The 22136-nt window shown below is 39.5% G+C and overlaps 1 protein-coding gene across 2 annotated transcripts in view; it reads left to right on the top strand.

The window, feature by feature from the left end:
• Positions 1 to 22136, top strand: part of glceb (glucuronic acid epimerase b) — a 57977-nt gene extending 35841 nt beyond the window's left edge. For both annotated transcript variants that reach the window (XM_044354537.1, XM_044354544.1), the window contains exons 3-6: positions 1674 to 2203; positions 9717 to 9962; positions 16407 to 16699; positions 17040 to 22136. In XM_044354537.1, the coding sequence (XP_044210472.1) occupies positions 1687 to 2203; positions 9717 to 9962; positions 16407 to 16699; positions 17040 to 17771 (1788 nt within the window). In that variant the 5' untranslated portion in view covers positions 1674 to 1686 and the 3' untranslated portion in view covers positions 17772 to 22136. The remainder of the gene's footprint in view (positions 1 to 1673; positions 2204 to 9716; positions 9963 to 16406; positions 16700 to 17039) is intronic.

The following is a 22136-nucleotide window of genomic DNA, read 5'->3' as shown; positions in this document are numbered from 1 at the left end:
GTCATCAGGGGAGTCGGGAGGCTTTCAGTTTGTAGTTGGTGATCTGTCTGAGGCCCTTCCAGACACAGCCTGAGTTGTTTTCTGAGTACAGACGTTTAGCATCTCTCACCGCCTTGCTAAACCTGTATTTAGACTCTTTAAACCGGTCTTTGTCCCCTCTAAAGACGACACACATTCACATGTATGGTGATCAAAGCACAATCCAGAGTTTCTTAATAGTCACAAACCTGCTATTTTGCATAGTTTGAATTATCCACTCCGCATGTACCACCTCTGTCATCAGGTGCGTCTGACTCATCCACAAAACAAAAAAAGAGGAGACCGAGCAAAAACGCGTGTTTGACACAAATTACAACTTGTCATCTATTTAGGGAAAGTTGTTCCAAGCAGCATTCTTTCGAGTTTATGTCGTGTTTTGATGAAAGAATGAGAAAATCACTGGATAACAGTTATACCCTACACTCCACTGTCTGTTATCATGCAGTTCATTTGCATTAAATAGTTTTTTCCCTAACGACCTCACTTTATTTAACATTAATATATATTCAATAGAAATTAACACATTTGTGAACTAGAACATTAAACGGTTATGACTATCAGTATGTTTAGATGCACTTAAGTAATCAGGTTACAGTCAGCGTTCTGTAGTAAACTGATTTCCTAAACGCCATGTAAATGAGAGACCAGAATCAGTATTTGGGGTATGTGATCTTCCCCAGGCTGATATCTCATGGAGAAAGCTGATTTCTTGATCGGCTTTCTAATCAGCTTTTTACATGTGATCATGTGAATGAAAGACACAGCAGCATTGTTCTTGTTTTCAAAATGATTAAATTGAAAGTCTGACTAAAACTTGTTGCCTGTAGTCATCTCAGTAAGTCAGTGTCCAGAACTGAACTTTTGACTATTTTTCCTTACTGCATGAATATGTTGAATTTTACAAACTGTGCACTCTCAGAACTAGAGCTGCAACAATTTGTTGTATAATTGTTAAAGCAAAAATGGCAAAAAATTCACTGGTCCCAGCTTCCCAAATGTGAATGTTTTCCAGTTTTCATACTCATCTATGATAATAAACAGATTGTCTTTGGGTTGTGGACTGTGGTCGGACAAAACTAGTCATTTTGAAGAGAAACCATGGGCTCTGGGAACTCGGGATGGACATTTTTCGCAATTTTCTGGCACCACACGAATAATCGTTAGTTGCAGCTCTACTCAATACAGCTACACAGTCGATCCACAAGAAACTGTCTTGTAAGCCATGGTTCCAGGAGCATTCAGCAAGTCTGATCACTGACTTGCTGAATTGTTTTGACAAATTTCACAATAACGAGGTTGCTTCAGTGCTTGTTAACGTGTTGTCTGATTTCCTTTGTAACCTGATTCCTGAGGGGTAACATGGTCTTGTGTATTCATGCAAATATATTCACTTATATATTTTTTTTTGCCATTAAAAAGTTGCAATAGATGTTACCCACTGTGTTTAGCTCAGTGTGTTCATATATGCTCCTTTTTTCACTTTTTTCTTTGCTCTCTAATAATAGTGACTCGAATATAATGAGTCAGTACTGTTTGGAGCCAATACCAGATGACTTTTTTTAATTGGCCTCAACAAAATATCAATCATAGATGCTTCTAACGTCATCTCGTGTGTATGTGTTTGTGTCCTGCAGGTGAGTTGTGACCATGCGCTGCCTGGCTGCTCGGGTGAACTACAAGACCCTCATCGTAATCTGCGCCCTCTTCACACTCATCACCGTGTTGCTATGGAACCGCTGCTCCAGCGACACCTCCCTTCACTTCCTGCCCCGTGCTGCCTTTGTGGCTCCGAGTCCCAAGGTGGGGGATGCTAGCATCAGCAGCCAACAACACCCTCCGCAACCTCCAGAACCCCCACCTGTCGTCGGTGTCGTCAACGGGCTCAAGTATGAAGAAATCGACTGCTTGATCAATGATGAATCTACAGTCAAAGGCCGGCGGGAGGGTGGAGAGATCTATCTGCCCTTCAGTTGGATGGAAAAATACTTTGAGGTGTATGGCAAAGTAGTGCAGTACGATGGCTACGATCGTTTCGAGTTCCAGCACAGCTACTCGAAGGTTTACGCACAGCGTGAGCCCTATCACCCAGACGGGGTCTTCATGTCATTTGAGGGATACAACGTGGAGGTCCGCGACCGTGTCAAGTGTATAAGTGGAGTAGAAGGTAAGACTTGTTTATTTACAGTCATCACAGAGACATGTTAGAATACAGGCATATGTAAGATCAGAATCAGGTTTATTGCCAAGTAGGTTTGCACATACAAGGAAAATATATTCGATGTGAGAAGAGCTGCTACAGGTTTAAATTTTAAATCTTAAATAGAAGAGAATGAGATGAAAGGTAATATTGACCAGGAGTAAACAGTATGTGCAGTGTGCAATTAATAATATAATAAGAGGTTGGCAGCAGACAGGAAGAAACTGTTCTTGTGGTGTGAGGGTTTTGGTCTTAACAGACCTCAGCCTCTTGCCTGAGGGGAGCATTTCAAAAAGTTTATGTCCGTGGTGGGAGGCGTCGGCCATGATCTTTCCTGCTCGCCTTGGTGTCCTGGAGGGATGGCAGATTGCAGCTGATTAATTAATAATAAGAACAATGATAAAATCAAATGAACAACTTAACTAAAAAAGGATATTGACAGGACCAGAATAAAATAGGTAAAATTAATTCCACTAATTTAAGATTTTTAAAAAACTCCAAGTAAAACCAGGATAAGCTCTAAGATAAAAGCGTGATTTTTAGAAGAGATTTAAAAGCCAGCCTTATTTTCTCAGACAGATCATTCTTGCCTGAGGAGCCGTAGTGGTGCTTACATAAAAGTAATCATTATGCATATGAACATCAGTATTTTTAAACCTCCCGAACTTCTACTGTTGAGATACAATATCTATTCTACAAGAAAAGACCTGGCAGAATAACAAATACAACATGTAAACACACATTTTCATTTCACTACTACGTTTAACACATTAAAATACTGTAAGACCTGTATTAGGGACCGAACAGGAAGGCACAGGGGGTTTTTTGTTTTTAAAAAGTGAGTTTTATCAACTCAAAAAATACCACATTCCTCATGAAGGTAAGATTCAGCATTCAGTGGTATTTTTTCTTCTATGCTGTCAAAAGTAAACCACCACATACCCCCGTCCACACAGTACAGATTCAGTGTATTTAGACCAAAAATATGTAGAATTTACTACTAGAGATGTGTGATTTACAGAATGAGGTCTTTCTCAAACAAATGGTGCATCTTAAATACTCCATTTGATGTGTGTGAAAGTGAATTAAGACTTGATTAAGAAGATAGTTCAGCAGCCACTCAATCTCTGCCACCCATTCCCAAACGCTATTAGCCTTTCTTTATCTCTACCGCTACCAAATGTGATTAATGTCAAGTCAATTAAAAATGTTTCTTTTCTTCACTCAGACATTGTCAGCATTTCTTTTTTTTTTTTTTGGAGATCTTGCCGGATGTCTGTGAAGTGAGTCTTCCTTCCCTTCTCAGTGTTGTTTTCTTTTCAAGGTTCCCTTTAAAATAATTGCCAGGAACGATCAATAGCTCATTTTAAAAGCCTATTAGTCCAAACCACATTGTCATTAATATAGTTCAGTGCTCCACTCGCTTGAAGAAGTGGCACCATATACTCGCCTGAAATTACAAAATAGATATTCATTATCATTCTTTTATCATCATACTTGAGCCACCAGTAAAAGAAAAGAAAAAATTTACCAAATCATGAACTCAAAATATAGCATTTGTTTGATTTTTTTTCCCCAAAAGTTCCTTTTAAAATTTCAAACATAGCAGTGTTTCCAGTGAAGATAACTGGAGTAGACGTGCTGTTAGTTATTCAGTCACAGTCCTGAGCAAGCTTTTGTTTTTGTGTTGAGATGTAATGATGATATATTCATTGGCAAAGTGTCAGGTGTAGAGGTTACCTTGATGAGTGATGATAGCCACTGTCTGTAAAAGGTAATTCGCCAGCGTTAAATAGGTATTTTTGCTGAGATGGATCGTGTGATTTCCTACTTTTGGCATTTTTTTAACGTGGTGATACAAAACTGCTTTTTTGTCACATCACACAAACATTACCACAAGCAGGGGTCTTCTTAATATTAAAAGCTAGAAAAAAGGTTTTGTGTTATTCTGTCACACACTTTTTATGAGATTGTGATACCCTCAGTCAAGTGGAGAAAACCGAATTATGAGGTTTGAATTATTTTCACATTTTTGCAGTACTCATTGTATCAGTTTTATCTAAACCACGATCTGCATAAAGACTTTGTAGATGACAAATTATGCTCCTTTTACCTTAAAGGACGGTTTCACAATTTTTCATTTGTCTTAAAACAACAGTCAGGAGCCCTAATGAACATTGAAACATGTTTTTCTTGCTGTAATCATTCCTCCTGCTCATACCAACAATTCGAAGATCCCTTCATAATACACTTACAAGGTAAGTGATGGGGGCCAAAATCCACAAGCCTCCTCCTGTACAAAAACATTTATCTGAAGCTGATGAGGCTTTATTCGTCCAAATTAGTCAAATCAAGAAGATATCTTTCAACGTTAGTCTTTTTAGTGCCAAAGTCCCTCTTTTTGTTACTATACTAACACCGCAGCTCCACAGGGAAACATAAAGAGGGAATTAAATGCTAAAAAGACTGTAAATGTTGCAGATATACACTTGTTATGACTAACTGAAGCCTCATATAAGCTTCACATAAACCTTTAAATGCATTTTTGCACAAGATGACTGTGTGTGTGTGTGGACACACTGTGGATTTTGGCCCCCCATCACACTGAAAGCACATTTGAAGGGGATCTTTTAAATAGCTAGTATGAACAGGAGGAATGATTACAGTGAAGAAAACCTCTTTCACTGTTTATATGGACACCTGACTGTTGTTTTGAGACAGACTTGAAAAATTGTGAAGCTATCCATTCAGTATAGTACTTTGTTAAATTCAGCCTCTGCATACAGTATATAGTGATCATGAATAAGAAAAAAACAGTAAATGTAGACAGTTAATTTTCAAATGAAAGCATAATAAAGCCCAATCGTCTTATCCTTTACTTATTGTCTTTCTCTTACATCATTTCATTAAATAACAACGTGTACATTTACCAGTTTTCATCATAATAATGATATGAACAGTCATATGAACAGGAGAAAGGATTACAGCGAGGAAAACCTCATACAGTGTTCAGTTGGGCACCTGACTGTTGTTTTGAGACAGACTTGAAAAATTGTGAACCTATCCTTTCATTGTTTTGTTGCGTCACAGGTATGAGAGGGAACATACAGTACCAGTCAAAAATTTGGACACTCTTTTTCTGGAAAGGTACGGAAAATGGGTCAGCGAGGCCAAATCCGTTGGTACCTCTGGGCGTAGCAGCGGGCAGGTTATTCTCACCCTCCCATTTCCTGCCGACCATTTCTTTTAGTACAAAATAGAGGAAACACATCTATACTCATACTTGCACACACACACACAATTTACCAAGGGCCATTAATTAAGCTCAAGGCTTCTTGCTATTTAGCACTCTACATGCACAAGCATACTCACTTCTCTTTAACTTACCACATTTTTATAAGTGAAAATAGCAGTACATTAATTAGCCTGTCAGTCAGAGGCCGCAGGGCTTAAACAAGGTCATGGGAGCATTTCTATCGCAACGCACCCTGCTGTCCATGGACAAGTTATTTAACAGTACTCTCTGCAATGTGTATGAAATATTGTGCACCTACTATATTCTATTGGGATGTAATTTCATACAGGAGTCAAAATCGTTGACCCAGAACATTGAACTGATATCTTCAGCTCAAGCAGCTGCTGGTTTCTTTAAATCGTGACGCAGTTGGGCTGAAAAAAAAAAAAAAAGCTAAACATCACGGGTGTTTCAAACAAATTAGTCTGAAATTTACAGTTAGTCATTTGAATGCAAATTTCCTCTCTCAAGGTTCATCTTATTACACAGACTCTTAAAAAAAAACCCATCACAAACAGCGCTTTAATGTGCCTTTACTTGTCACATCCCCTGTAGGGCTTATGGTTTTATATTAGAGGGTTAGAAACTGAGGTCTTACTCTTCCTCATTGCACCACAAGACTCCATGAGACAAAGAACAAAAGTGGAGAATAATGATGCTCTTGCAGCCACGGCGCTATCATTAGTGGAAGTAGTTAATCCTGTCTAACAACACTCTCTTAAATCACGATCTGTCTCGTTTTTTTTTTTTTGTGTGTCTCTCCCTTTTTCTCAGACTATCTCCATCTTCAGTCCCCTTTCTACTGCAAACATCACTTTCACACACTCCTTAAACACATCCTATGACCTTTTTAAGTGCATGATAAAATGCACACACTCACACTGTCAGTGCAAACATTTACATGACACATTATCTGTCCTGTTGTAACACCTGTACACACTCAACCTGCTGACCTAAGATCAGTATGATGCTTTCTTATGAAGGCAGAGGTGAACTGGGATGAATGGTCTTGGAACAGAATCTAGACCAGACACTAATGCAAACCATTTAGGCTACACCCTGGTTACAGTGAGTCCAAACCACAAATTAATTTAAGCAGACAATGTTTCAATCCCAGCTGGATCTTTGCCAGGTCAAAATTGAATAAAGTTGTGGTTTTAGTCAAGTGTGCAGGCGTTACTCTTTTCATCTGTGCTGCTTTCCAACAGCCTTGTGATGTTAGCAGCCAGGTTACAACCAGCCCCTGCAGTATGTTGAGTGTTAAATACAAATGTTAAACCTGTATGAAGCTATTAGGCCACTAGAAGGAAACCACAAAAAAAAAAAAAATCACATAAATGAATCACTAATACACCATTGGCTTCTCAAACTGGTGTGGCTAATGTTTTCTTGCATCACACCTTCTGATCTGATGAGCATCCCACTGGAGTCGTGTTGAAAGCCAATTATTCACTTGCCTTTTAGCCTCTTCTTTGTTCTCCACCAAGTGCTAAAAAAAATCTTTGGCCCTTGAGCAAAACACTTGTTTTTCTTCACAAATTTATTTCTACACTCCAGCTGTTTGAGCTTGTTTGCTTTAAACCAAAATGGTTTGGCCAAAGGAGGCTGAAAGCTACTAAGAACCACAAAATTGTCATAAATCTCAGTGGGTTTGGGACAACAATCAAGCCTTGCCTTCACATTACACATTACAGTAATATGGTTCAATGTTAATATTAAAAATATACTGTATCTTAATGAAGCATAAAAGATGCCAAAGGTTTGTTGACCTGTAAGAGATAGAGAAAAAAAGGCCAGTGTTTAAAAGAGAGGAGGAAAACAAGTTGCAGCACTACAAGTAATAAATAGTGTACCACATTTGCTGCTACATCAACTGCAGTAGGCTAAGAGCCTGCTTTGATTGGCCTAGTTTCTCAGATTTCTAGAAAAGTCATCTCTGGAGTCATGAAAATATGTGGAGGCTTAACAGTCAATTCCACATGGATTACTTGGTGTTACTTGGTGAGAAGCACAGTGTTAGGATTTTGACAGTCATTTGACTTAAGTTGTCAAGGGAGATGCCAGTAACAAGATGGGCATGGAGAAAAGTCTGGCATGTGTATGTGTGTGTGTGTGTGTATGTGTGTGTGTGTGTGTGTGTGTGTGTGTGTGTGTGTGTGTGTGGAGGGAGGGAGGGAGGGAGGGAGGGAGGGGGTGGGATTTGGATTGTTATCTACACATACCTCAAATCAGTTCTCAATCATGAGTTGTTTGTGACAACTTTGCAGCCATCATGTGGTTTATAGCATTGACCCATGCTATGTACATGTCCCTAAAAAAATAAACAATAAATAAATAGATACATTCACGCCTCCAATACAAATGATGATCAAACTGAAGGAAATACGAATATCCGATTCATTCTTTGGGAATGTTTGCCATTTAGCAGGCTGCGTTGTGACTGTTGATAACCATTAACAGGATATCAGTGATGCATATTGTGCACCAGTAACACTCAGGCTCCTAAGAGACACTGTCTCTGTCTGGGAAAAGAATTTTAATTAAGTACATTATGACAAATTACTACAAAACAATAGCTAGTAGTAACACATTCATTTCAGCACACAGTTGAGCCCTTAATGGTTTTTTTTCTAAAAACAGCAGCACAGGCAGTGGCTAAGCATGAACAGATAGCATAATTCAATTGCCTGGTACAAATAGGAAACGCATAACTTTAGCTCCTCCGTGTCTGATACAATATGGCAGGAAGGAAGGGTTGCTCACATGACTTTATTGACCACCATCTGCATGTGACTTTGACTTTTGAGAGTAAAAAAAAAAAAAAAAATCAATACAAAGACATGAAAAATCTTCGTGGCTTGCTGCAAATCCATATGGATGGGACATCCATATAGATTATTTACACTGGAAACACGGCAGGGAGCAGTGTGTAGTCTCGTGCTTATCAGTATGATTGACACTCTACAGCTGAGAATGCATGATGTTTTTATGCAGTGACTTTGATCTGCCTAAATTATCTATTAATCTGTCAGTTTTTTTCTGGATTAATCGATTAGTTGTTTGGTCTGTAAAATGTCCGAAGGTCGTGACGTCTTTAGCTGTCTTCTTTTGTGCGGACCAACATTTCACAACCCAAGATATTCAGTTTACTGTCATAAAGCAAAAAAAAAAAAAATCTACCCATTTGAGAAGCTGGATACAGAGAATTTTGATATATTTTTCTTAAAAAACAGCTCAAAATGCTTAATCATCATCAAAATGTTCTGTCAACAGGCTAGTTGATTGATCATTGCAGCTTTAGATCAGGAGTTGAAGGACGGTTTAGTTGAATGTTCTCACTGACAAGTGAAAATTAAGTCAATGTTTTGACGATGAAGAAGACGAAGATAAATGTGTGCGTACACTTAGGTTTATTTTGTTTTGCAGTCCAAAATTTAGTAAATGTTTGTTGTGATTAGGGCCAACAACAGAATCTCTATGTCGGAGAACAACTAAAAGAACATAAGGAGTCAGTTATGTGTGCAGTGCAGATAATCACCCAACCCTAATCTGAATATATTATGGTCTTCCTCTCAGAACGATGGGGTTTGGGTCTTTAAGTGAACTATCAGTTAATCAGAGTGATTCTTCTGCCTGAGCTATTTCTGGCCGTGTGAGCAGGGAAGCTTGCCTCTGGTGAAACACAGTAGATTAACTTGAATTTCACCACATTATCCTATCATTTACACGAGCAGGTGGGTTTTTTTTTTCCTCCTTTTCTTTCGCAGTGATCATTTTCTGTTGTCTTCTGCGTCTGTGAACCCATCAGATTACTAGAAAGTTTTGTCATTTGTATTTTTAGTTTCACTAATTAATTTCGGGACAGTTTTATTGATATGACAGTGTGACACTGCACATAACAGATGTCAGTTTTTCCTCAAGCCAAGAAAAGGCGTTATGACAACTGCCATCTAAAAATGAACTTTTGGTTGAAATAGACTGCAAAGAGCTTAAAAGAAAAACATTTCCATGAACAAGATGCCAATGTAAGCACAAGATTTAGAAGCATTTAATACACTTTAGAAGTAATAACCAGAAAAATACAACCAACCACAGACTCGTCTTTTGTCTTGTACATATAAGGAGGTCATTTTCTATATTTATTTCACAAAATTTTCCTCATTTTCTTCCCTCTCTTCCACCCAGGTGTTCCACTGTCCACTCAGTGGGGTCCTCAGGGCTACTTCTACGCCATCCAGATTGCCCAGTACGGCTTAAGCCACTACAGCAAAAACCTGACTGAGCGCCCACCCCACGTGGAGGTCTACGATACAGCCGAAGAGAGAGATAGCCGGGCCAGCACAGCGCCCTGGAGTGTGCCGAAAGGTTGCGGTCTCAGCCGTGTCCACGACAAGACCCGTGCTACCTCCGTGCGTCAGTTCAGTGCTTCAGGTACGCATGAGCCATCCGTGAGCCCAGATGGCCTCAGGGCAAGGAGCTTATCTCCTGTTAACTGTGGCTGTAGGAGGCTCGATATGTAACTACACCCTCAGGACAGGATAATAGTCTGCGGTGAGTCACTGCCACAGTGTTAGAATACCGGCACTCTGTGTTGGTTGACAGCGGACTCAACACGTTATGACAGATTCCGAAAAAATGATGATGAAAGAACCAGCAGACATTGCACATTTCTTCCTATTTTATTCACTTAGTCAGACATTGTCACAGTCATGCCATGTTAATGTATTGTGTAGATTCCCACGTGATGCTAAAGACAGAAACACATGCAGTCGGCATTGATTTGACTGCAGACTTCTCCTCTTTAGCCAGAGAGCATGAATATCACTGTTTGGAATGACTGTTGTCTGCAAACGTTATCAGCAGTAGCCAATTAACCTTAATCCTGTTTGTTGGTCAAAGGACAAAATAAAGCCCCAGAGGCTGTTGTCTGTCTGTTCTAATGAAAGCTAGATGACTGTTGTTTGTTTGTTGGATCAGAGAGACCGACAGAATGGCGGCTCTCCTCAGCGAAACAATGTGCGTGATCATGTCAGATAAGTAGTCAAGATAAATTACCAACAGCTGATGGATAGAGATCAGTCATCAGAATCTAACGGTCAAACTTTAAAGGATACGGCTGATTGTCAATCCCATGAAAATATCAAAACCAACAATGTGTTAGTCCATCTCTCAATACTTTCTTTCTTCCCTACCCCGACTGTGTCAATCTGCCCCAAGTCCGTTTGTCTCTACTGAAGACATAATTATAAAAAAAATGGACTCAAAGCTTGAAGAATGTGCTTTCACATTTAAAATAAGCTAAATAATTAGCAAATGTTACTCAAACAGGAGTAAATGGTTTTGGTGCTAGCTATTTATGACAGCAGGATCCACTCAGATTAAACTACGTTACTACAGTTCATTGTAATGAATGAACATGTCAGCGTGTGCTCTACGACATAAAGGAATAAGCTACTGTATATCAGCTTTGGCTACACTTGCCAATGCTTATTAGTAGGATCAATTAATTGTCAATTCTAGTCTTAAAATAGTATTCATTAGCAGTAAGAAAAACACAGACTATCACCAAGTTAATCTTTTAAGCATATCATGTTAATCGTATTTATATTTTAAGCTTATCAGTTTAGTAGCTCTCCAGGATTCGAGGCTTTGAAGCGACTCGTCCTGTCAGTCTGTAAAGCTAATGTTAGCTCTGAATGCTACAGTGGAGAGCACTTGGTCGTGTCATTTAGTGGTCGTCAGTCAGATATTATTAGCTTTAACATTGTCAGAAGTGATTTAGAAGAAGTGAAAGGTTAGACAAACCGTGTACTGTCATTTTAATCACCCTTTCTACAGTTAAGAATTCAATCCGATAACATGATAGAATAATTTAAGATGTGAAGGTCTCTGATGAGACAATGACCTGTAAACTTTTTATTTTTAATTTTTAGAGGTATTTAGTGAGATGTGAGCATTGAAAATCTTTGCTAGTTGATGAATTGTCCCCATATTATAAATCATATATCATAAGTGCATAATTAATATGCTTTCAGAAAAAAAGAGAGTTTCACCACTTATAATAACACTGACTGAAGGATGTCACTGTCCTTGGTGTGATTTTGCTTTGCTTCAACTCCAAGGACTCTTAATTTAATTTACCTCAGTCACATTGCATCAAGGACTTATATGAGGACAGTCTGCTCCAACCTCCCTCAGACACTACAGTCCATTATTATGTGCAGCCTTCTCCCTTATGCATCTGAAAATGGATCTATAAGCAGAGAAAATATCTCTCGTCTCCCTCTTCGGTTCTGTTGTCCTTTTTCGTTGTGTCCCAAATAGAATTTTATCCAGAGCTACAAAATGCTGCTTTTCTTTTTCTCATGTGATAGCAATTTAGATATTTTTTAAAAGACGCAGTTTTAAGACGTGACCTATAAACAATGAATCAATTCATCAAGATAATAAGCAGCAGATTAACCGATGATGAAAAAAATCCTTATAGAAGAGGATCAGCGTAAAGTTTTGGCAGCAGGTTATGTTGCATACAAATTATATTACTTACATATTTGCATTAAATTCAGTTTTGGGTAATGTACAGATCGTGCGCTGTAGTGCTTTTTTGTTGTGAAATGTAGGAGTGTCAGTACACACCTCTGTGTGGTTTGAATATCTAAACTATAAATAAAATCTGACTATTATAACAAAGATTGGAGATCTGGCCTAGTTTCAGAGCTGTAAAATGACCACGGCCATAAGATATTTTCAGAGTTATTTTTGGAATTGGGAGAAATCAAAATCTTTCACCCAGTGCTGACAGTGAGCTGTCTTTATTCTCCTCTGATCTCCTGCTGATATTTCCAGGGCGCCCTCTCTCTCTGTCCTCTGTTGAGCTGCTCTCTCTACTGTAATTTTCTTCTCCTCCTCCTAATTCTTCCACTTTCAACTTTTCATCATCAACAATTTCTTTTCATTTCATCTCTCTACGCTTTTTTTTTTTTTTTTTTTGTCTCCCTCTCGACTCCTCGCTCACCTCGCCCTACAGCTCAACTCCCCATCATAGCTCTCTCCTTCCTTGACATCATCATGTTTTCATCATCACTCCTCTCATCACCGACCCATCATCACCCACTCGGCCCTCCCTCGGCAGTCTTCATTCTCCATTAATCTTCTTCTTCTACCCCCGGATTTCAGTCCGTCTTCCACCTCTAGGTACCCATTTCCACCCACTTGTCACCCCTCAGCCCTCTCGTACTAACTAAACATCGAGATTGTATTTGCTCTATCCGTTTATTCTGCTCTCTCATCAGAAAACTCATCTAAACTTTCCTTGTTTTCTTTTCCCGCTGTCAGTTTCTCTTTCTGTCCTCGCCTCCTTCCACTTCTTTCTGTTTGGGTCTTTCATTTTTCCTCCTTACTGTATCTAGGGCGCCGGTGTTGAGCAGCCTCTCAAATCCTCTGACAAGTGGATCAATCGTCTGTCCCCTGATAATAACCCTCCATCTACCATCTGCACATTCCTGCACGAACGCTGTCCACTACAGAGAACCTTTATTTTCTGAATCCCCTTATGGTTGGTTGAAAGTGGAGAAATGTAGTTTGCATAAACTGATCCCTGTCAGAATTAGCAGAGTTTTCAGTGTATGTAGATGCAGTGGAGTAACAGCTGTCTAACCCTGTCTATAAAAAGTTTTTAGTAATAAAATAATAACTATATTGTAAGCTATTATTTTACTACTATAGCTGCAACTATTAGCTGATTTATCTATTAAAGGACTGGTTCACAATTTCTCAAGTCTGTTGTAAAACAACAGTCAGGAGGCCATATGAACACTGAAACAGGTTTTGCTTGCTGTAAGCATTCCCCCTGTTCATACTGACTGTTCGAAGATGCCCTCCAAAAACTTACAATGTGCACAGAAGATGATTAAATGAATCACACAAGATGAGCAGGAGACACACAGACCACTACTCAACAAGGCACTTTTCAGCTTTTCGCCGAGGGAGAAGACCACTGCTAATATAAAACATGGGGAAAAGTGTAAAAAGAGAACATAAAAGATTATTCTTGTACCTGTGTGGAAGTTTTGTCAAAAGAAATCTGCAACTATTATAATAATTCATTTAATGATTTAATGTTTTTTTAAGCAAAAAAGTAATCTGGAGATGTCACTTTAGGCTTTGAAAAACTGTGATTGGTGTTTTTCACTATTTTTTTTTTGACATTTTATAGACAAAAAGATGAATTGAGAAAGTAATCAGTAGATTAGTCTGTAATCTATTGGGCAGCTGAGACTCACTAATCACTGGGTTGGCAGTTCAATCTCCTGTTCCTCTTGTCTACATGTCAAAGTGTCCTTGAGCAAGATACTGAACCTCAAATTGCTCCCAATGGTCAGGTTGGCACCTTGCATGGTATTTTCTCTGCCACTAGTGTGTGATTGAACGGGTAAATGAGCGGCAAATTGTAAAGAGCTGTGGATAAAAGCGCCATATAAATGCAGCCATTTACCATTTAATCAATTATGGAAATAATCATTAGTGTCAGCCCTGTTTACAACATTGAATCAAAGCAGATTTAATGCAGCTTTTTTTGGCACCGATCAAAAGAAAAAGTCCCGTTAACATCAAAGTGAAAACAGATCTCCGGTGGCTGAGCCAGGGTCCAGATTTTAATCTGAATTTGTGGCTGGACTTGAAAAAGCCTGTTGACTCTCAATCCCCATACAACCTGTCAGAGATTGAGCAGTTTTGCAGAGAAGAACAGAAGGAAAATAGCAGTCTCCATATGTACAAAGCTGATAAGAGACAGACTCAAGGCTGCAAATCCTGCCAAAGGTACATTTACTAAATACTGACTGAGAGGGGGTGAATACTTATACAAAAATGTAGATTGCATTCTGTATTTGGAATTAATTTAGGTTGGGCTCCAACTAGTGATTATTTTCTTGATTAATCAGTTAATCCTTTTGTCTATAAAATGTCAGAAAATAGCAAAAAATGGATGTTATACTTTACCTGAGATGTTAGATATCTTTTTTTGTCTGACCAACAGTCCAAAACCCAAAGATAATCAGTGTAAAGACAAAAAATAGCATTTCAGAAGCTGAAACCAGTAAAAAAAAAAAGACAAACTATTAATTAATGATCATAATAGTTGCTGATTGACATTCTATCATTCGACTAATCTTTGCAGCTTTAAATTTAGATCACTTTGTAGAGATCTATTTTCACTTTGACATTAAAGGATCTTTTTCCATTGATCAGTATTTAAAAAAAAAACCACATTAAATCTACTTTGATTCGATGCTGTCAGACAATAAAACATGAAAAGTTCCAAGGGGATGAATATTTTTTTATAGGCTCTATATGTCCTTTGTCTCCAGTCAGCGGAGAACGTGGATGAATAACCACATGTGCGTTGACTGATGTCGCTTAGATCTTCGTATCTGCACATCTGCGCAACACATACATGTGTTTACAAGTGTTGCTCTCACACTCTCACTCATGTATACAAGTGTGGATTTACGCTGACATATTTCTAGCCGCGTGTCATCCATGTCTCATGCCTCATTGCTAAACAGCCAGAGAGCAGAGCAGAGCAGAGCTGAAGAGGTGGAATCTCGTCTATATTCCCTGCCCATCCTTTATTGATGGCAGAGTAATCACGGGGCCAGAGTACAAATCCACTTACTCTCTGCATTGCCTTAAGTAATGGATTTATGAGTGCATTAAAGAGCCGTAGTCATCCAGAGGCCCCTGCCAGACTGGCTCTCTCCTTCATTCTCCTCCTGATCGACTGTCTTTGTGTCTCCGTCGGCTTCGTCTACTTTTGCTTTCCCGGCTCATGTCATGTGAGATCTCTGTGTCTCTGATTCTTAATTGTCTTCTCACCATTGGCTCATTTTCACTCTCTTCCCTCTCAGACTGGCTTTAAGGGCTCTTGTGCGACCCATCATTCCATTACCCTCCTACACTCTTTCCTCTCTTCATCCTTTGGGGAGCCGTGATTAGGAAAGGTTTATTGGGGAGTTTTTTTTTCACTGTGCAGACCAAGTAACAAGGCCAAAGGAGAGATTATTCCAGAAGCTGTTGGCGCTTTAGGGAGTTGAAATGAATTCAGAACAGAAGTGCCTGAACTGAGCTGGCACTGAGTTGATGCAGTGCAGGAGGAGTGGTGGCAGTGTGGAAACTGAATATCATCTCAGCTGGTGTCTTTGAGATTTGCCGGGAAGAAAATGCGGAGATGCAAATAGAAAAGTTTCTGCAGTGCATCAGCTTCTTATTTCACTCTCTTCCATCTTGCTGCTGTTCTTCTCCCCCGATCTCTCCTTCTCTATTCCCTCGCTTCTGTCCTCCTCCTAATTAAGCTCAGTGTGCAGTGACACATCTGTACTGTACATCTCATGAGAGGCTTGTCTGTGTGTGTGTGTGTCTCTCATATACACACACACACACACACACACAGAGCGAGGCGCTTCACACATGTAATAAAAATACAAGACCCCTGGTAATAAAAGATATGGCTTTGACCGTAGAATTTTTTTAAAGTCGTCTGACTGTTCTTGATCATTTAAGAATGTGACTACAGAGTGAATCTTGGGAACATGAGTAAAAAGTTGAGCTATCATAGAAACACACATCAAAGCATACTGTCTTAAGGGAGACAGACGCACTTTAAAAAGGCTTCCAGTCAATGTGCTAAAAATAATCCAATGTCGTCCAATATTCATCAGAAGTTTTTGGAATCAGTCAAATGAGGTTTTCTTCTGACCTTGTGCACCTGAAGAAACGCTACAAACTTTCTTTTTTCTTCTGCAGTCCAGGTTTTTTATATGTATTTTTAACATCTTCCCCATTCATCTGCGCCCACCCCCCCAATCACCTCCACAGAGTCCTCAGAAGGCGTGTCCCTGCAGCTGGGTAACTCCAAAGACTTCATCCTCAGCTTGGACATCAAGTTCATCGCCAACGGCAGTGTGTCTGTGGTCCTCGAGACCACGGAGAAAGGGCCGCCCTTCACCATCCACTACGTGACCAGCACGCAGCTCATCGCCTTCAAAGATCGTGAAATCACCTACGGCATCGGGCAGCGAACCGCTTGGAGCACTCTGACCCGCGACCTGCTCACCGACCTCAGGAAGGGCGTCGGACTGTCCAACACCAAGGCCGTGAAGGCCACAAAGGTTGATTAATTGGTTGATTTGAATATGCTATGATCTGTACTAAAATATTCAAAACCACATGTAGGTAAAATGTTAAACTTCTGCTTGTTTGTCCGATTGAGGCAAATCTTTTTTTTTAGGTTTTACTAAAAAAAAAATTAAATGCTCTATGTATATCTCAATTCTCAGGAGTTTTATAAAAATGTAACTTATGATCTATTAAGACATTAGAGTTTAAAAGCAGATTATCAAATTATGAGAACTTGGACACTAAATACTTGGGGAGATTATTAACAACATCACAGCCCTGATTTCAGTTTTTAATTGTCTTGTCTGCATTCACGTTTGATTTCTCTCTCAGATCATGCCCAGACGGGTGGTGCGATTAGTCCTACACGGACGTGGCTTTGTTGACAACGTCACCATCTCCACCACTGCCCACATGGCCGCCTTCTTCGCCGCCAGCGACTGGCTGCTGCGCAACCAGGATGAGCGTGGCGGCTGGCCCATCATGGTTACACGTAAACTGGGTGAAGGCTTCCGGCCTTTGGAGCCCGGCTGGTACTCGGCCATGGCCCAGGGCCAGGCCATGTCCACCCTGGTGAGAGCCTACCTCCTCACTAAGGACCAGGCTTACCTCAACGCTGCCCTCAAGGCAGTTGGACCCTACAAGGTGCCTTCAGCGCAGCACGGGGTCAAAGCTGTGTTCATGAACAAATACGACTGGTATGAAGAATACCCCACCACGCCCAGCTCCTTTGTCCTCAACGGCTTCATCTACTCCCTGCTGGGACTCTACGATTTGACTGAGACAGCTGGCGAGAAGCTTGGCAGGGAGGCCGGGCAGCTGTTCAGCCATGGCATGGAGTCACTGAAGGCTATGCTGCCGCTCTTTGACACTGGGTCTGGGAGCATCTATGACCTACGCCACTTCATGCTGGGCACTGCGCCCAACCTGGCACGCTGGGACTATCACACCACACATATTAACCAGCTACAGCTGCTGGCATCCATAGACAACGCCCCCATCTTCAAGGATGTGGTGAAGCGCTGGAAAAATTACTTAAAAGGGATTCGTGCCAAGCACAACTAGACAAACTGTAACCCAGATATAGTATAGAGCTGAGATGATGACTGAAAAGAGGTTGAGTATAGTGTATGTGTGAGAATTGAATGAATGATTTGAATGTGAGAAGGAGGCTCATATCGTGCGTCCCAGTTTTGGTCGAGGTTCATAATCTAAAGGATGAGTTCAGTCAGCTGCAGCTCTCAAAGTTTCTCGTGTGCTCTGTTGCAGGTTTTATATTTTCTGCAACATCGATTGTAGCTCTCCTCTCTTCTTTTTTTTCCTTGAGCTAGTGTTTGTAATTATGCACAGACCTAGTTTCAGAGTGTGTTTTTTTTTTTGTGTTCAGGAAGAACGTGTGCGGATGTGTTGTTTAAAATAACAATATATGATGTTAGAGAAAGATGAAACTGCTTGAATAGTTTAAACAGAATCACATGTTTCCGACATTCTTTGATGCATCCACCACAAGTCTCTTCTGCAGTCATATTTTTTTACCATTTCATCCCAGATTTACAAAGTTTATTGAAGCAAATAAACTGTAAATAACAGAATATATTATAAATTATTTGGAGGAGGGTGTCGGCAAAAAAACCCAATAATCTTATCAATATAAAATACTTCAACATTTTGGATTTTATAACAGTTTTTTTTCAAATGTCATAGCCTTAAAAACTCTAAGAAGTTTTATATCAGTATGTTATGTTTTTTTAGTAGATCATGTTTAAGCTGTTAGATGAGAGAAAATCATTTGGTCGTCTTTACAGAAAGGCCGAGGAGCCGAATGCTCTACGCTTCTAAACTGGTGGATTTCATTTCTTTTCTGTTGTCCGTTCTCATGAAATACAGATATATAATAACAAATAATTTTAATCAGTTGAGATATGTTGACACTTCAGGTAGCTTAACTCATTTTAAATCATTTTTCCATTGACATAAATATAAGAAGTATTATACTTTACCTGTCAGGCTGCTTGAAATCAGCTCAGAGGAACCAAACCACTATGTTTGATTTAATGGTTAAACCAGTTCCACTACCAGCTAGACTACCTGGGTCCTTCCCATAATTCTACTGTGCTTAGCTTACACTAACTGGCCAAGGGTGCTGGCCAAGAGTGCATTGTCATGTGACTTGCACTGGGACCAGGTTGTGCTTCAGCTGAAGTGTTGCAGACTGCAGGTAGCATGCTGCCACAACATTAGTGGTCCTCATCAGTCCTAAAACAATCCTAATTAATAATTTAGCCTGATTAGCTGCCAGTGCTGAGGTGCTGTTATAAAATACTTTAAGATGAGATGCTTTTTGTGCATATGCCATCGCAGAAGGAATACTTAGTTCTGCATCACTTTGAGTTCAGCTCAGTTAGTGAAACATGTGTCTGCCACTCCGGAGATCCTGGGTTGTGATCTCAGCTGAGCCAATTAGGCACCAAGCTGATGACAAATTAATGTTTGCTGGAGAACAGCAGCTGAGAAATGAGCCACTAGATTCATTGATCAGGAAACACTGCCCCTCTGTTAGAGAGCAGTTGTGATCTAGATTGAGTCACATATGTTTATCTTTTTCATCGGTCTTGAAATGAATCCCCAGTGTGCGGACTTTAAATATGTACACACATGTACAGTAAGCTGTCTGATCATATAATCAATCATTTTCATCTGTTCAGACAAGCGACTGCACATGTAAAAGAGTCAATCCTGGCTGACTCACGTTTACAATTGAATTAATGTCAATTAATATGCACTGTACCTGATGGATAAGATGAATACAGTAGAAAAATCCACAAGTGTCACACAGATCAGCGTAGAGCCTCTGGTGTAATTTTATAAAGATTTCTTCATCCCATTCATCCCATAGTGATAATAAGAGATACACACAGGGCATAACTTTGAACTGAAACTTCCTTTAAAGCCAAACATTAGCTTTTGGTAAATCCTCTGACCCGTCATCACTTAAACATTAAAATCTTAATTTCTCTGGGTTTGAACACTATTAGTTGTAGCTACATTTTCACTCATTTTCACGCTCCCATCTTGACCGTTTGAGGTTGTTGTTTACTTGGAAGCTCATCTGAAAAGGTCTTTTTCTATAACTCATGTTTCCAGATGATTATTGCAGGATACAAGTGTAGGTGGTGGCAGATGCCTGTGTTGTGTATTCGGGTAGAAATGCATGTGGGCAGCAGCTGCATCTCACTAGCATGTCAGTTTATAACATTTAAATAGACAATGCCAAGAGTACTGAAGCCCGAGGTAAATTCTTGACAAACATAAAGAGCCTGCCAGTCCCAGTGGGCTCTCGTTTCTCCTCTCAGCTGCCGTGGGTGCATGAACTCGCTGTTTTTAATCCAAGCGCTGCCCTGTTGACCGCTGTACGAGGAGAAACAGGCTCGCCAAGACACCAACAATTCACCCGGCTAATAGGCTGGAGAGCCTGCACGCAGTAGCTAGACGGGGATGAGTCAGCGCTTACCGGCATCAACACGCACACAAACAAAACAAAGTGGAGCCCTCAGCATCAATGAGGCTTTCATCGATCTACCTTAAAGATTATCAATGGGAGGCAGGAGAATCACAGGAATCAGGCTCCTCTGAAGTGTGGAGGGCGGATTCTCTGAGGTCATTTTCATAAACACTGGTGTAATCTTTGAGGTGTAAACATTTTCCCAGACAGTCTGCTCGCAGCTTGTCATTGTGTGATCTGCCAAGAATGAATCAAAGAAACGCCAGGATGTAACATCAGCTAGAAAAAAAAAAGAGAGACGGCTGAGTCGCTTTAGGTCAAAGTCCTTCAGGTACCTCTATCTAACCTCACAGCTTCATCTGCGACTTCTTGCATTCAGAACTAAGTGAGATTTCACAGCAGAGTATGAGGGCCACTGTAAAGAAAAAATGTATAATAAAGTTACGAAAAATAATGATATATTTCTAGAATAAAGTCTGAACATTTCATGAAATAAGTCCTAATATTATGAGTAATATTATAAGATTTATGACTCTCTGGACATGAGTCTGGACAAAAAGTCTTTTGCAAGATAAACTGTAACTGTACGGTAAATAAGTCAGGAAAATGTAATCCAGTGTACCCAGTTTAATCATAACATACAGAAATTTGTTCTCAAAGCAACCTTTTCTCGTAATACTCTGACTTTAAATTGATAAATATAACCCTTTTTTTGAGATATGACTTTTTAAAAAAATAAAGTCATGACTTTTTCTTGAATTCACAACATTTTTCTCAGAATATTTTGACTTTATTCTCAATTTTCTTTTCTGAAAAGTGGCCCTAATCCTCCATCATAAAGGTTTATACTGTGGATGTTCTCTTTTAAAGGCAGAGAAGAGGTATGAGTGGAGGTTTTGTTAATCTCAGTTGATCTACACTTGATGAACCTTGATTTCTTCATTTCACGGTGGCATTTTTATTCCCATGAACACTTGCATAGTTCATACTTAACAATTTTGACAGGACAAGTAGAAATATGTCGTTTAAATGGAAACTGAGCATTCAGGAAAGGAAGTTGTGTATGTATGTATGTGTGTGTGTGTGTGTGTGTGTGTGTGTGTGTGTAACTATCTCCATTTTGTTTATACCAAAGTCATTGATTTGAATTTGTATATTTTTGTGTGAACCAATTTCCATTCAGCATTTAATGATTTTAAGTCTCCTTGGAGATGTCACGAAGAGACACTGCCTTTTGAGAAATGCTAGTTTTTCAAACGTAGGTTGAATAGATAATTGCAAAAACAAGATATGTAAAACTTGCTTATCGTAAAAGGGGACGTGTGCAACTAGAGATTAGCATTTAGTCAGCTACTGTTTTAAAGGGAAATGAGCCAATAGCTGCAAATTCTCCTACAAAGTTTTTCTTTTTTTTTTTTTTTAATTTCTTTTTGAAGTGTGTGTGTTTGCATCATTCATCATTTGTTGGAATCATTTGCAAATGTGTCGGATGTTTTGCTAGATAGACGAAAGCACAACTGCCGTTTCTGTTACATGATTTTGGTTTTTATTTCTTTTGGATGACTTTGTTTTTGTTTCAGGACAATGTGCAACGCCTTCATTAAGAAAGCTGCTATTATTGTTCACTGTGTAATAGGTATAAGAGTTTCTTTCTCCTCATTTTCTCTGTCTTTCCACTATTTGTTTTAAAGACTTCAACATATGACCACTGAGGTCAAATGTGATTTATGCAATAAAATGTTTACTGGGGTTGTGTCACCACAGGAGACCCAGAGTGGTTGTACAGACTTTGCAATCCAAGCACAATGTGCAAACGCTACCATTTTTTAGTCTAAGGAAGAGAGGTGTTTATATACAGAGTAAATCTTTGTGCTTTAAAACTTGCTTTTTAAAGGTGTAAAAAAAAATTAAAAATCATTTTTCTTAAA

This window comes from Thunnus albacares, chromosome 1 (genome assembly GCF_914725855.1).
Source record: "Thunnus albacares chromosome 1, fThuAlb1.1, whole genome shotgun sequence".
NCBI classification, from domain to species: Eukaryota; Metazoa; Chordata; class Actinopteri; order Scombriformes; family Scombridae; genus Thunnus; species Thunnus albacares.
The sequence above is the reverse complement of the archived record's forward strand: the minus strand, read 5'-3'. Positions and strand labels throughout refer to the sequence as shown.